Source organism: Harpia harpyja, chromosome 13 (genome assembly GCF_026419915.1).
Source record: "Harpia harpyja isolate bHarHar1 chromosome 13, bHarHar1 primary haplotype, whole genome shotgun sequence".
Classification (NCBI taxonomy): domain Eukaryota; kingdom Metazoa; phylum Chordata; class Aves; order Accipitriformes; family Accipitridae; genus Harpia; species Harpia harpyja.
The window spans coordinates 38,451,410-38,466,463 of NC_068952.1; the positions used below are offsets into that span (position 1 = coordinate 38,451,410).

Below are 15,054 nucleotides of genomic sequence, written 5' to 3' on the forward strand. Positions count from 1 at the left end.
TCACTGAAGTTCTACTCTTTCATCACATTTGTCATTTTCCCCCTTTCCTCCAGCTTCTTCAGCTTGACATTTGAAAGAACCTCCTCCCAATTTTCTTCAACCTCCAACTCTCTTCAGTTTATTTCTTGCAACTAGATAACACCTTCTACAAACCACACATGCAGCTACCACTTCCTTGTTGATGTCTTCCTTTAATTTTAGGTTGGAGATTAGACTGCAACTATAGAGTTGCAAGGCTGTAGAAATAGCCTTTCACAAAGGACAGTCCAGACAAACACTTGGTTTTAACAGTTTTGCAATACTATTAGCAGGATTATATAAAATACACTTGCTTGCAACAACCACAAGGTCAGACTTAATTTGGGAAGCCCTTCTCAGTGCTGTAAATGAGTGTTTTCACAGGATAATCTATTTTCTAGCTTTGATTTGTTTTCTCATCAAACAGATGTTTGAGTCCACCTCTCCAGTATCTTCTAGCAGCTACATGGTTATCTATTTTAGTTCAACACAAAGAATGCAGAACTTTATCTTTGCTTTCCCACTGTACCCATCCTTGGCACCGCAAGTCTTTTTGGGGTCACTGTCACTCATTTACATTAGTTGTATAAACCAGTGTCTGTCTTTGATTCAGCCCTGTAACTTCCAGATTATATTTGAAGCCTACCCTTTCATTGTTTACTTTCCATTCTCCCAACTAAATTGCTTATGTTCAGGCTCTTTGCATGTCATGTTCTCCACTACTGCCAGAGTATCCCCTCTGAATTTAACAAATTCACTCTTCCACAGCCAGATTTTATTTTTTTTTATAGGAGAACCTGAACGTTTAACTTTTGATACCATTTCAATTTTATCAAATATCCATTTACCACAGCATCAAGACTCAAAGCAATGTGCTAGTTCTTCACTTCAGAGTCAAACTACCTTTCAACCTCTCATCAGCTTCAGAACGTACATGGAAACCTAGTTTGTTTTCTTACTGTCAAGTGTCTTCAACACTGGCATTTTCTCCCATTCTTTCTTGTGAAAGGTGGGAGGCCACTGTGTTTACAGAGCTGTCCAATTACAACATTCTCCCTACTGAAAACACCACTAAATCCTTCCAAAACCTGAACAGTTTTGGTTTACTGTGACACTCATGCCACTCTCTTGTTTACTTTCCTCTTCTCCCTTAATCAACCTGTTGTGTAACACTTGCATCATAAATTCTCTAAACCAGAACTGATGCATTTGTTAGACTTGTACCGTGCCTAGCGCAGCAGGGTCCTTGCTCTATACAGGCTACTATGGCAGTACTTTTTGCAACAAACTTAGGCGTTTTAATAAATATAGAAATATATTTCCATTTTTCCTCTGAGAAAAACCCACAGACAAAAGAAGTTACAACAATTAATTAGTTAGTGAGGATACCTGAACTAGCACTCCTTTTTCAGGAAATGACCATTACATTTTATCAACAGTTACACAATGCAAGGTATTGTCTAATTTCACAGACAATCCAGTGGATCTTATCCTGCATTCCTACACAAAACAGAACTCCCCGTGTTTCTGTAGAAGTCTTGCACGTGTAATAGCAATAGCATCAGACTACATAGAAGATGTCGGAACATTTGAGAAGTTAAATTTCTCTTTATAAAGCAATTGTGTCAGTTTGGTTCAAAAAGTCCAGTTTTATTACTGTTTTTGTGGTTACATAAGTTGTAAAAGTAACAGGATCAAAATTAAAAAGTCATGTTTCTTTTTAATATGTTCACTTCAAGCATCAATCAGCGCAAACAACTGCTATCTATACAATATTCTTTAATAAGCACATCCAACTTGTTTTACAAGAGCTCACGGCCAGAAATGCTTGCAAAGATCTTACCTTCTAGACAAGAGAAGAGTAACTTCTTGTCAGAGAACATATCTTCAGAGCAACAGCCCCTCCCTAACCTCCCACACTGCTCAGGAGAGAGTTTCTTACCACTGACATTACTCATTGAGACAAAAGCAAACCTTCACATGGGCCATCAATACAGGTATTAGCGTTTAACCAACTAAGAAAAAGACTAAGAAGGTTACTAGATAATCTACAACACGTATTTAATTCCCTTGACATTTTTTTGCAGAGAAACTCACCTGTATCACTCCTTCCATCATGTTCACCATCTTGTTGACTATTGCAATGACTTTGTGAGTACGTTCAGCAGGAGTGATGTCAGGTCTGTACTGGCTTGACAATACATACCGACATGTCATATACAAAACATACGTAGGTGACAGCTTAAAATGAACTGTCGAGCTATTTGTGTAATTTATAATGGCAGATAAGAAGGCATCTTCAGCTGTAGAAAAAGACGAAAAAAACAACATGTCATAAAGCCAAAGACAGAAAGAAAATGAAATAAAACAATTTCATAACTTGCGACATAGAGGATTTCTTTTTAGAGCAAGAGCAGGGGAGAGGGGGAGCAACTTACAGGAATTTGAACTCTAAATTGTCTATTATGTACTACGGTTACTTAGGCACACTAACAACACACTTCCATATGAAGCTAGAAAATCTGATCATCAGGAAACAGTTCTGCACTATTTCCTATCTTTTTGCTGAAAATTTGCATCTTCAAGGGAACAGGAAAATGCAAGGCTTCCCTTGTCCATTCTATTCCTACAAAGCTCCCTTATTATAGGGAGTTTTATACTACTAAAAATCCATCTTTGCTTGATCAAAATCTATTTAGTTTCAAATATTTGAAGTCTGGACAATCTCTGGTATGATATTTTTTCTACCAGATCTGTGACCTTCAAAACCTGGGGACCAAGAAAACAAAAAATGAAATTCTAAATGAAAATGTAAACTTAATCAGATATTACATAAAATGGATTTTGACCAAGATGCAATCTATTATCCAAGGCATGGAGAACTGTATAGAAGAGAATTAATTCAATGTACTGTTGAGGAGGTGGGATTAACAATTTTTTCACAGTTAAATTTGAGTATCTAAAGATAAAGAGTTGAAATGCCATTAGAATTAGATGTGCATGAACCTGCCTCAATACCTGAAGTGTCTGTTCAGCCTCCCCAACAAAATAAGTTATATTGCTGGATTAGCTAACATCTGTTCAGTCAATATTCTTGTCAGTGTTTACTTAAGTTACCCTTAAGTTTTCAAACTGACTGAAATATTACACTATAGAAAAATGTGTCAACAGGTTAGTGTTATAACTTCACAATTTACTCACAGCTTTCCCTGAATTCAATACTGGCAGGTAGTATCAGTTCTGGTCCGTGGGTATCCTGAGGTCTAAAGAAAGAAGACAAAAATTGAAACAAACAATCCACACGGGTGGTATTAATTCCACTGTAAAATGACAGATTTCTGCAAATACACTGGTTCCAGATGCTGACACAACATCCCCAAAATGATCCTTTTTTTACCTTTCCTCTAGAATCATTAAGCTGTATCTGCCCGCAACACAACAGCTCAAAATACAGACTTAAACTGTGGAGTCTGTGATATTAATGAACATCCTCTTCTGTGCTGTATGGCAGACTGACGGGATCAGTTTGCCACCTGCCATTGACAGGATTCAAGTAACAAATTATTCATGGACACATGACAGAAAGTGAATGAAGCTTCATCTGAAACATCAGCTCAGTTACAACAAATGTACTTTGCTATCTTTAATGCCCTCAAAACTGATGAGAACTTGGTCGACTTATTTGTTCTTTCTTTTGATAAGGAGGAAAAGGAGGTAAAAATCTAGCCCCTACCCCCACCTGGCTGTTGCTATGCTAAGAAACAGCAGTCATTCCATGAGCCCCAGAACTACATCCTTACTTAAAACTGACTGCAGTGCTCTTTCTTGTCAGTACCTATCAGAGAATTCACAGAGAAGAAAAATGAACAGAAAATTGATTTTTCTGGTGTCTGCAAAAGGTTAAGCATGTATTTCATTCCTCCCTTAAGCAAAAGCATTAACTGAGCTGTTCTCTGTAGTTAGGCACCTATTTTTAGGGAATTTGTAAAAGCTTAACATCTTCTGCATGCAATAGCCATTTTTAACCACATGTAACACAATAGGTAGCTTTCTACTTTCCTCAGCAGCTTTGATAAAGAAAGGAATGTAACATAATTATATAAAGCCTCATTCTCGTGAGAAATATTAGTTATGTGACAAGGCAGAGATAGGACACTAAAGGCCTTTATTTTGGGTTTGGAGGGGGAGGGGGGTGTTTTTAAACTTGCAAAAACTTAAACCAACAGATAACATAGTTATGCCACCTAGATAATGCTTTATTATGAAAGGTGCTCAGCAAAATGAAGTTCTGGGGAGCTGAAAGTTAAGGAACAGCAGACAGCAGGGTAAGATGTACATAAATTTCTGCCAATTCCGTTACATTTCAAACATGACAGCACACCCTCTTTATGAAGAGTGCTCAGCTGGTGTGTAAATATTAGCATTTCCTCTGGTTTTACTGCTATAGATTTAAGATGAACTGATTTCTCACTATCTCCACGCTGTCCAAGGTGTGTCGTCTTCACTGAGAACTTAACGACTTCTGCAGAAAAATAACTAATACTCACACAGCATTATCAAAATAGAACTATAGTGATAACTCCAGAAAAATTTTTAATCTGTCATTATAGGAATGGTAATAAGACAAAGAAATATTTCAACAAACTGGCTGGTAAACCAGTGACAGATTTCAGCTGATGATTTACTTCCTTTCCTTTAGAACAAAAGGATAGTGATCCTTTTCAGCACAAAGGAAGGAACAGGATTCTCCATCTTCCCTCCAATGGAAGAGAAAGCGGTACATGAGATGAGAACTGATATGGATTAGTGCAAGATTGCTTACAGAATTTTAGAAACTGGCTTCAAGAGAGAAATGAATATGAAGTAGGAAGAGGAAAGACTTCTTTAAAAAAAGTTCATTTAGTTTTACCTGTAAATTAGTTCTCTAGGAACAGATGCAGTAGGTCAATTATTTTAGCTACCTTAGTATGAGTTTCCTTCAACTAATGTACCATTTTCTGCCCTCCCTAAGCACACACAAAAGAAATACTCTCTAATTAAGCTTTGCAAACTGGAAATTTAAGTTAAAATAACTCTCTGTGCTTCTGATATGATAGCAGCTAGCCAACCTGCTTTGTTACTGGATACATTTTAAGTATATATTGTCTTTGTGCTATTGCTTTTATACAAAAATCCTCTCTCTGTGGTGATGAGATTCTCTGAGCTAAACCAGTCTGAAAGTCTAGTTAAGGTATGTGTAGCAAGGCCATAAAATATTGATTAGGGGTTGCCTCATCTCTAAGTATCGTGTCAGGTAATATTACACTTCAAAATTGCATTAAAAACAATACATTCTCTAGATATTTCTGTATTCTCCTAGATTAATTGTCTGCGACAAACTGCATAAAAAAATAAAATATACTCTGTCCTTGTGAGGTTGTTTTAGCCAGCATACTAGCTACGTATAAATTTTGTAAGGCATGTTAAAATTAGGTATTAGGTAAGTGTCTGCATTCCATTAACATCGCTTATATATCACTATTCTCATTTCCAACCGAATGCATTTTTAAGAACTCCTGAAGGGTATCCAACGCAAAAAATGATCTTTTTTTCTTTTTTATTATATGCTTGCTCACGCTAATTGAAGTCAGTTATCTAACAAGGATGTATGACCATAATCCTTAACTAAATAGTCATTATCTTTTATTTCACAGAATCACATTTCAGTCAGAACAACCGTACGCAATAGGTAAAATGGAGCTATGCTCTCAAGATTTCAATTATTTTTTTCCTAGAGACAAAAAAATAAGGCAGCCAAATTCTAATCTTTGGTCTTCAACCCATTCAGTGACTGATGGGAGGAAAGTCTTTTTTGCCTTATTGTTCACCTTTGAACAGCCATGATGAACAGACACAAAAAGAACAGACAAGGACACTTAGTACAGCGGTGGACTAGTTGTACAGTAACAAGAACCTGGAAGTGTTCAGTGAAGATTTTTTGGTTCTTCGAACTAACACAGCAGTTACTTCACCCCATGATTACTGTCCTTACAGTTCACAAAATGAGACCAGAGTATCCCAGAGGAAGCCCAACAGAAGATTCACAAAATACATCCACAAAGGGTATAAAAATTTCACAAAGTTTTGTTGATCTTTCATAAGAGAGGAAAATTATAGGTAAAAGACTAGTAATTCAACAAGAAGGAGTTAAATCTTCGGCAACCTTAATAAAAACAGTTCTGAAAAAGACACTCAAGATGCCCAGGCACTCTAACAAGAGAGTGCAGAGTAGAACCAAGTTGTATTCTCCTGTAACTTCATTGAAAGCATCTAAAAGATGTCCCTGCTACAAAACACTAGAACATTAGGAATTCAGTTCAGGTGGAAGCACAATTTTCTGCTGTGCTGGTTTCAGATAGGATAGAGTTAATTTTCTTCCTAGTAACTGGTACACGGTGTTTTGGATTTAGTGTGAGAATAATGTTGATAACACACTGATGTTTTAGTTGTTGCTAAGTAGCACTTATCCAAAGTTAAAGATTTTTCAGTTTCCCATGCTCTGGCAGCAAGCAGGTATACAAGGAGCTGGGAGGGAGCATGGCCAGGACAGCTGACCCGAACTAGCCAAAGGGATATTCCATATCATAGAACGTCATGCTCAGTATATAAACTGGGGGGAGTTGGCCGGGAAGGGCCGTTCACTGCTCGGGCATCAGTCCGCACATGGTGAGCAATGGCATTGTGCATCACTTGTCTTTTCTTGGGTCTAATTTCTCTCTGTTATATTCCTTTTCATTACAATTATCATTATCATTATTGTCATTATTGTACTTTATTAAACCGTTCTCATCTCAACCCACGAGTTTTACTTCTTTTTTTTCAATTCTTCTCCCCATCCCACTGGGAGGGGGAGGAGGAATGATTGAGTAGCTGCATGGTGCCTAGTTGCCGGCTGGGGTTAAACCATGACGTCTGCCCTTTTTTTTCCCCTTTTTTCTTTTTTCTACCACTCACATCTCTGAACTCTGTCTTCCATCTAGCGAATAATAAATCCACCTAAAGGTACTAGAAGATTTACAGCTTCAATCACTACACTTTTTAACCTGCAGCACATTTACCTTAGTTTGCATCCATTTATCATAGCACTTCATCTAAATTTAAAAGCTGATTTATGTAGACAACAATACCATCTTGTATTTTCCTTAAGATTTGAAAAAAATTATTTTCACAGAATCGCTGAGGTGTGAAGGGACCTCTGGAGATCATCTAGTCCAACTTCCCTGCTCAAAGCAGGGTCAACTACAGCAAGTTGCTCACGACCTTGTCCAGTCAGTTTTTTAGTATCTTCAAGAACAGAGACTCCATACCTTCTCTGGGGAATCTGTTCCAGTGTTCAATCACTTTCACAGTAAAAGAAGTTCCTCCCCTCAGGTATTTACACACATTGATAAGATCTGCCCTGGGCCTTCACTTATCAAGGCTATGTAATTCCAACTCTAGGTACCCAGTCATTCTTCTCCTATGTTCTTTTTATCAGAACTGATTGGACTCCAGAGAAAAAACAATCACACAGAAGCCTAAGTTGAAACAGACCTCTAGAGATCACGTGCCCCAAACTTCTGTTCAAAGCAGGGCTTTATCCAGGGTTATCCAGAGCCTTGTCAAGCAGAACCTTGAAAATTTCCTGAGGAAGATTCTACCAGTTCTCCGGGCAACATATCCCAATATTCACTTGGTCCCAGAGTGAAGATTCTTCCCTGATGCCCCCTACAACCAGACAATTTTCCCCCAAAGCAACTTCTGCTCATTGCCTCTTCACCGGTCAACCAGTATCCTTGTGATGACAGCACCGCCATCTTCTCTGTAACTACCCTTCTAGGTATTGGAAGACTGCAGTTAGATCCACCCTGAGCCACCTTCCCTCTAGACTGAAAAAACCCTATCCTTTTGACCTTTCTTCATACACTGAGTCCTTTAATCCTCCAATCATCTTGGTGGAGATGTCCCTTCGCAGGACCGTTGCCACTTTTCCAACCTCTCTTGGACTGGAGGCACCAAAACTGGACGCAGTATACCAGGTGTGGCCTAACAAGAGCCAAGTAAAGGGGGATAATCACATCCCTTAACCTGCTGGCTGTGTTCTTGCTGATACAGCTCAGGACATAGATTGCCTTCACTGCTGCCTCAAGTTTAGCTTGCTGTACACCAGGACCCCAGGTTCTTTTCAGCAAAGCTACAATCCAGTCAGACTTCAGCCTACGTCTCTCTTGGCATTTTCTACCTCGTGTCCAGGGCCTCACATTTACTTTTCTTAAACTTCATGCAATTCTTGTTGCATAGGTGGCTCTTCTTTGTGGCTTATTTGCTGTCCTCCAAGTTTGGTATTACCCACAAACTTGGTGATGATGCATTCAATCCTGTCACCCAGATAGTTTATACAGTTACTAAGTAGTATCAGATCCAATACTGACCTTGAGAAACTCCATTCACAACCAGCTGCAAAGTTCAGCTTTAAGCCATTAACCATTACCCTTTCAGCCTGGCAGTTTAGCCAGTTTTCCACCCATCTTGCAGTCCACTGATCCAGACCATATCTTTTCAACAAGGATGTTCTGGGAGATTGTGACAATGCCTTGCTAGAATCATATAGATGATATGATGCCCAGAGCTCTCCCCTCATTAACTATGCAAGCTGTTCCACCACAGAAGCCAGTCAGGTGGGTCAAGCATGATTTATCCTTAGTAAATCCACGCTGTCTTTTCTTAACCACTTTCTTGTCCTTTGTGTGCCTTGAAATAGCTTCTACGAGGACTTGTTCTACAATTTTCCCAGGGCCTGAATTAATAATGACTGCTCAGTATTTTCTGGATCTTCCACTTTATCTTTTCTGTAGATGGGTATAATATTTGCCCTTTTCCAGCCATTCAGTACCTCTGATCTCCACGACCTTCCAAAGATGAGACAGTGGCTGACATCATTGCAAAACCAACTCCCACCATGGATGCACCCCATCAGGTCTCCTCTATTTATGATGGAAAATAGAGACAATTTTTGAAGCAATGCTAATATTAAAAGACATTTTCTAACTGGGAGTTGAGTCCTTTTGGATGGGCGCAAACTGAATTCGAACAAGGTATTATGAATACATGGAGACTGAATAGCAAGAAAATGGCATACGATTTGAAGTCAGTGTTTTCCACTATGGCTTTGGAAACAAACTGAATATGCAGGTTATGAAAACTGTCATTCTGTACCTGAAAAAAGGTCTTATGAGCAAAATAGGATAGCATTTATCTACTTACTAACAGCCACTATATCATAAAAGCAAAAATCAAGAAGGAGGTTTTATATGTAATTATAAGTTACATAACTTTACAAGACAAGCATTCAGAGGTAGCTAAAATTCTTGCTCACAAGACTTGCCAACAACACTACTGTAGAAATAGGAATGACTTGGTTATTTTCCTCTCCAGAGTAAATCACATCATCTTGCCACTGACAAATGAAAACTTCAAATAATTGTACTTCTGACCACAAATCAACAATGGTATGACATGACTATCAGCTTGGCTTTACAAAAAGAGAACTACAAATAACAGAATATTGAAACAAAGGAATAATTTTTTTTTTAAGTATTCTGAAGTTTTTTGCTTTGGTTGTTAATCCTGGGTTTTATTTGGAGTGGTATCTCAAAGGAAATCTTATTTTCCATAGGGAAAATCAGGTAGTTTAAAATATTTTAACAAACTGCTTGATCTATCTGAAAAATGTATCCAGTTTTTTTCCATTTTAAGAAGTAATGGATTACACATTTCCTACCTGCTTTCCTGTCTGCGGTAATCTTGCTGCTGTTCTATTCTAATCATCGGCTTCACCATTCCTCGTTCGGCTGTGCTGGATGCTGATGATGTCCTGTCACCATCAAGCCTGCTGGTGCTCTAATTCAAAACAGCGGGACAGGTGCTTAGCATGCAAACACTGGATTAGCCAGTATTTGTGCTTGGCACTATTAAAATGAAGTGTCAATGTGAGGCTTGAAAAGAGATGGGAAAACAGAAGAGAAGAGTACAGCAGAGAATCCAGCAGCTCAGCAGGTGTTTTCACCCCAGCAAAGCATCAAAGAGCACACTTGCAATTCAAAAGCCAACAATGGCCAGCTAGGAGCAACTATTTGTTAATGCATTGCAAGAACATATAATGAAAATCTCAAATGTCTTTATTTAAAAGTTGCATAGTTATCATTACAAAGTAAGAATGAGTTGTTAATGAAAACTTTAGCTAAGCGACAAGGTTAAACATATTAACAGATCTAAAACTGGCTATGCTCCCCTGCCCTGCTTCTGCCATAGCTCCAAGTGCTTCCATTATTGATCCATGCCATAATTTATCCTGTTCTTAAGGAAAGTCTGATCTGCTAGACAATATATAATTTTCCAGGACAAGAAGTGGCAATTCAAACTGCAATTTTTTATGTACAATTTCGTTTGTTTTCTTTCAGGTGTCACAAGTTCCTTAATAGGAAGCTTTTAATTTATGATTTCCAATTACATCGAGCCCTATCAGGAAGGGGAAAAACATGCTGCTTTAAGCAGCAAAATATATAGCAATTATTTTTCCGTAAAAACAGTTGAAAACAAAACATCAGTAAAATATGAAGCATTTCCACATTTCCTAATAAATTTCTCGGACTAAATAATTTGCTTTGACACAAGAAAACCTATCAAAAAGTGCATCTCGGAAAAAGAGTTTGAACAAAATAGTTCTTTCAGTACTGACATGCCAATCCATGAACTACTTTTCACCACCAAGCCTCAGAGAACTTTCATTATTGTTACCCCTTTTCCAAACAGAAAAAGCAAACTCCTAAGAGCAACTGTTAGAAAACAAGTGATTCACCACTGAGTTAACAAGATGTCATGCACATTCTCAAATGGTACAACTAAAAAAAAAAAAAAATTAAATAAAAAAAAATTCCCCAAGCTTCCCTAGGTCCACTAACAGTATTTTTCTAATGAGTCTGAAAAGAATATGAGGTATGCTATATAATAATGTCAGAAACTCCAATTCTGAGCAATTTTAAGGCATTTTAGTAGTTTACAAAGTTTCTTTTTTTTTTCCCCCTTTCAGAATGTCACTAAATAAATTCCTATCAAAGGCAAAGAATGCATCCAAGATAAAAGAAAGTACTGTCACAAGCAAAGCTACAAAGAGAAAAACTGAATCAGAAGTCTGTGGCAAGAAAAAAAAAATTAAAACTAACAAATATATTCAAAAGCTATCAGAGTATTATTAATGTCTACACTGCCACACCAATATCACTAAATTTCTTTACTACTATTTCAATTTGATAATAGTAGTAATAAAACATAAAAGGAAATGCATTTCTGAGAGGACTGCTACATTTCATACTGCTGAAATAATTCATTCTCTCATTTCATCTGAGACATGTGATCACAGCACCAAGAAAGGCATTAACCATTGTGTCATTTTACTCTGTCTGTTTGGACACGCAGTGTGGAAAATGCAACTCTGGCACAGAATTTATTAACAGAAAGACAGTGCAGAAAGCAAGCAAGAAAAGATTATCACCTCATAAAATGTTTATAACTATGACTGCAGAGGCAGTTTGTTTAGTCAGTGTTTGTACACTAGCTCTATTGAAATCAGAAGTCACATCCATTAAATTTTAAAAGCCTAGTTAAACACCCTTTCACATTTTATATAAAACATTTGTTTACCCTACCACAGATGACAATAGCCATATGCTACATACTTAAGATAATGATGTATAATTTCTAACAGGAATCTCTACCTGCATGTAATCTGCCTTCAATAGGTCAGTTTGGGGAGAAACTGGTCTAGGCTTGAGGAATTTCCCTAAAAGAAGCTACTATTCTTGGCATGGAATACATGTCAAATGCTAATACAAACTTAAACAAAACAGTTTTGTGGAAAAAAACAAAACAAAACAAAAACCACCAAAAACCCCATGCTGCACATGATACCCAAGCCCACCCACAAAAGGAAATGGCTGGGGAGAATGATGAACTGGCTGCACTTTACCAAATACTACTGATGTTATAATTTTGACCTAGCTTACACATCTTCTTTTATTATTTATTGATAATTTAGTCATAATATAATACCTTGCTTGCTGGTAATGCTGTTCCACTGTGAACATCTCCCTCCAGATCAAACGTGGTTTCCTGTACAGCTCTAAAAACAAGGTAACATTTCAAGTACTTTTTAGAAATTATATTGTTAAATATTTAACAAACAAGGAACAGAGTAGCTAAAATTAGTGAATTAAAATTCAAGAGGTATACCATGAGTCCAGTTAATATCCACGTTTTAAAAGGGGTTATCAATTCTTTATAGAAAAACACTACAAATATTTATACAGATAGTTTCCTCTGGGAAAACAGATTCCTAGTTATATTTTTTCCCAATCAAGCAAGAAAATATAAATACGCATGAACATAAATAATATAAATATAAAAACACATAAAAATATGTTCAAGGTATTGTATTCACTGTAGTAGACTTGCTACAATTTTTTGCTCAGCTCTTCAGTACTAAATGTACAACAATCTTGATAATGTAAATCATTCATAAATCATAGTAATACATTTTATTATCTGGTTATTCTAAAGATTTAAAAAAAAATATTTGATTGTTCCAGCTGCAATAGCCCTTTGCCAGAGATTTTGCTGTCCAGGTAAAAGCTCTGCAGTAGTGCAGTGCTTTGCAGTTGACTATGTGAACCTGCGAGAGCATTTGATTATTGATCTGTAGGCTAGATGTAGAATGAACTCAAGATTTAAGCAGTAATATTATATGACAGCTAAATGGCTGGAGGTCTTCCTGCAGACAGATCCTACAACAAGCACACAGTGTACTACCACATTAAAATAAAGTGGAGAAAAAATAGTAATGGTTAAACTATACATCTGTATTAACTCAGCAGAAAGACCCTCTTTTCCTAGGTATCCTTCACTCATCTCCAAGCCGCTTTGTTTCTTTTCCAAACCACAGTATACTACAGTAGTAGCCTCATTTGGACCCAGAGAGGATGGAAGATATGATGGGGTTTTTTCCCCATGCTATACAGTCCAATTTTAAGATTGTTTCTCCTGAACATTTCTATAGCCACTGAACAGAATACCTGAGCCCCTACAAGTCACTAAATCTATAATCAGTATTTTTATTAGGCACCTATCAAAAATGTGAATATACACAGAAACAACAGGGTGGACTTCTGGACTGTTAGTCCTTGCAACACAAACTAGAAGATAAGTAATCACACTGTAAAAAGTGGTTGCTATATTGAGACATTTAGTTCCCTATCTTGACAGTATCATTTCGTGACTACCCTACCTAATTTCCAAATCCTTCTAGTGCAATTTTTAAAGTTACCATCTGAGAAAAAAACAAAAACCAGGCTCTCTGAAAACATTCAGCAAATTCTTTACTTTTCCTGGAGGTTGGATGACCTTTGAAATACATTAAAATAAGGCATTCCACTGTTTTTAACACAAAAGTGAGCATCAGGAAAACTTGTCTGAATACTTCATAATGAAAAAGACACTTGCTAATCCTAAAAAAAATCACAAGGTGGAGCTCAAGTATTAAAACAGTTATTATACACTTAACACTTAAATGCAGCTACTCGGAACTCATTTAAACTCACACTCTAGTCACAGGCTGTTTATAATGTGCTCATTCTCTATTTTTTCCAAGGCTCCCCCCTTCACCTCAGCGGGAAGAAAATGAATTTTACTCACCCAGTTTTGTGTCTTGGACCTTTGACCATAAGACTTGCATCAATAGGTCTTTTGGGAATAATATGGTCCTGAGTGGGATCCACAAACTTAAATACATGAGATGACCCAAACTGAACCTTCATTCCACTTTGCAGCATAGTGGTTTCTGAAATACGCTGACCTTCCACGTAGGTTTCGGCATCAATGCTTCTCGGGGTTACAGTAACAACTCCGTCCATATTAGTGAGGTCACAATGATGAGGCTGAATTCCTGGACCAAATAACTGGAAATAGAATTAATCAACATGGAATAAACTAAATTATACAGCAGCAGAAATTAAAACAGAAAGATTGAGCTGCAGCTTATCCTATTTACAGACTAGTAACTTTGCTTTCTTATGAATTTAACACAGATGAGTGGTGCTAAAAATCAGTTGAGTTTCACTTCAATTTTCCTTGCAACAGAGATAATAAAACCCACATTTAACTAATATGTGCAGCAGAAATCCCTTAATGAAAAGTTTTTCACTTTTTTGGTCATATGCTGTTCAGAACTGTTTTCTTCCACTTGCTGTTTTGATGCGAAATCTCACAATGCAAGTATTTACAAGCCAACTGCTGCGCTGACGTGGACCCAGGGTGCTGTAAGAGACTCCCTGGCATGAACTTCATACAACTATGCTTGTTTTATACATTTAAGAAATACTACCTCACTCAAAGGGGTTGAGACTAGGACTTGAAAGCCATTAAGCAGTTGTGATAACACCGATAAATACCATTTGATCCAGTGATGAAAAAGAATACCCCACTTTAAATAATGAAACCCTTACTTTCCTCATAAAGCAAGACAGAGAAAATACAATGAATCAGAGAGCTACGACCATTAACATGAAATTGCAGCAATATTTTAGCCTTCTAGCTTTGAAGGGTATTCACAGAATATTTTACTAGTTTCCACAATTACACTTAACTGACCAGAGATCAGATCAGTTCTGTCATCTGAGTCTGCTTTTTTTCCATACCTGAATAGAATTGTCATCAAATTTTTCGGTTCCAACTTCAGTGACACTTAATTGTAGACGATAGAGCTTTGGCTTATCTCTGGAGTCAGAACCATCTGTACAGCAAGTGACAAATATTAATTTGCAAGCTATTAAAGTTCAAATACACTACTATTGCAACTCTACACTATTGCAATTTAGTTCAGAGTAGCGGTGTTTACCTAAAAAGTAACTGAGTGACATTCTTTCAAGATTTGTTGGGAACTCAGTTGTTCATCGTCATGTAAAACCA

The 15,054-nt window shown here is 37.2% G+C and overlaps 1 protein-coding gene across 24 annotated transcripts in view; it reads right to left on the minus strand.

Annotated features, from left to right (window-relative positions):
• AFDN (afadin, adherens junction formation factor) overlaps positions 1-15,054 on the minus strand; it is a 133,436-nt gene that overhangs the window by 60,279 nt on the left and 58,103 nt on the right. For all 24 annotated transcript variants that reach the window (XR_008237892.1, XM_052805515.1, XM_052805510.1 and 21 more), the window contains 6 exons: positions 14,784-14,878; positions 13,783-14,045; positions 12,145-12,214; positions 9,818-9,936; positions 3,220-3,281; positions 2,116-2,321 (listed from right to left, as the gene is read on the minus strand). Coding sequence is in view for 23 of the 24 variants with exons in the window: in XM_052805515.1 (XP_052661475.1) it covers positions 2,116-2,321; positions 3,220-3,281; positions 9,818-9,936; positions 12,145-12,214; positions 13,783-14,045; positions 14,784-14,878 (815 nt within the window). In the remaining variant the exon portion in view is untranslated. The remainder of the gene's footprint in view (positions 1-2,115; positions 2,322-3,219; positions 3,282-9,817; positions 9,937-12,144; positions 12,215-13,782; positions 14,046-14,783; positions 14,879-15,054) is intronic.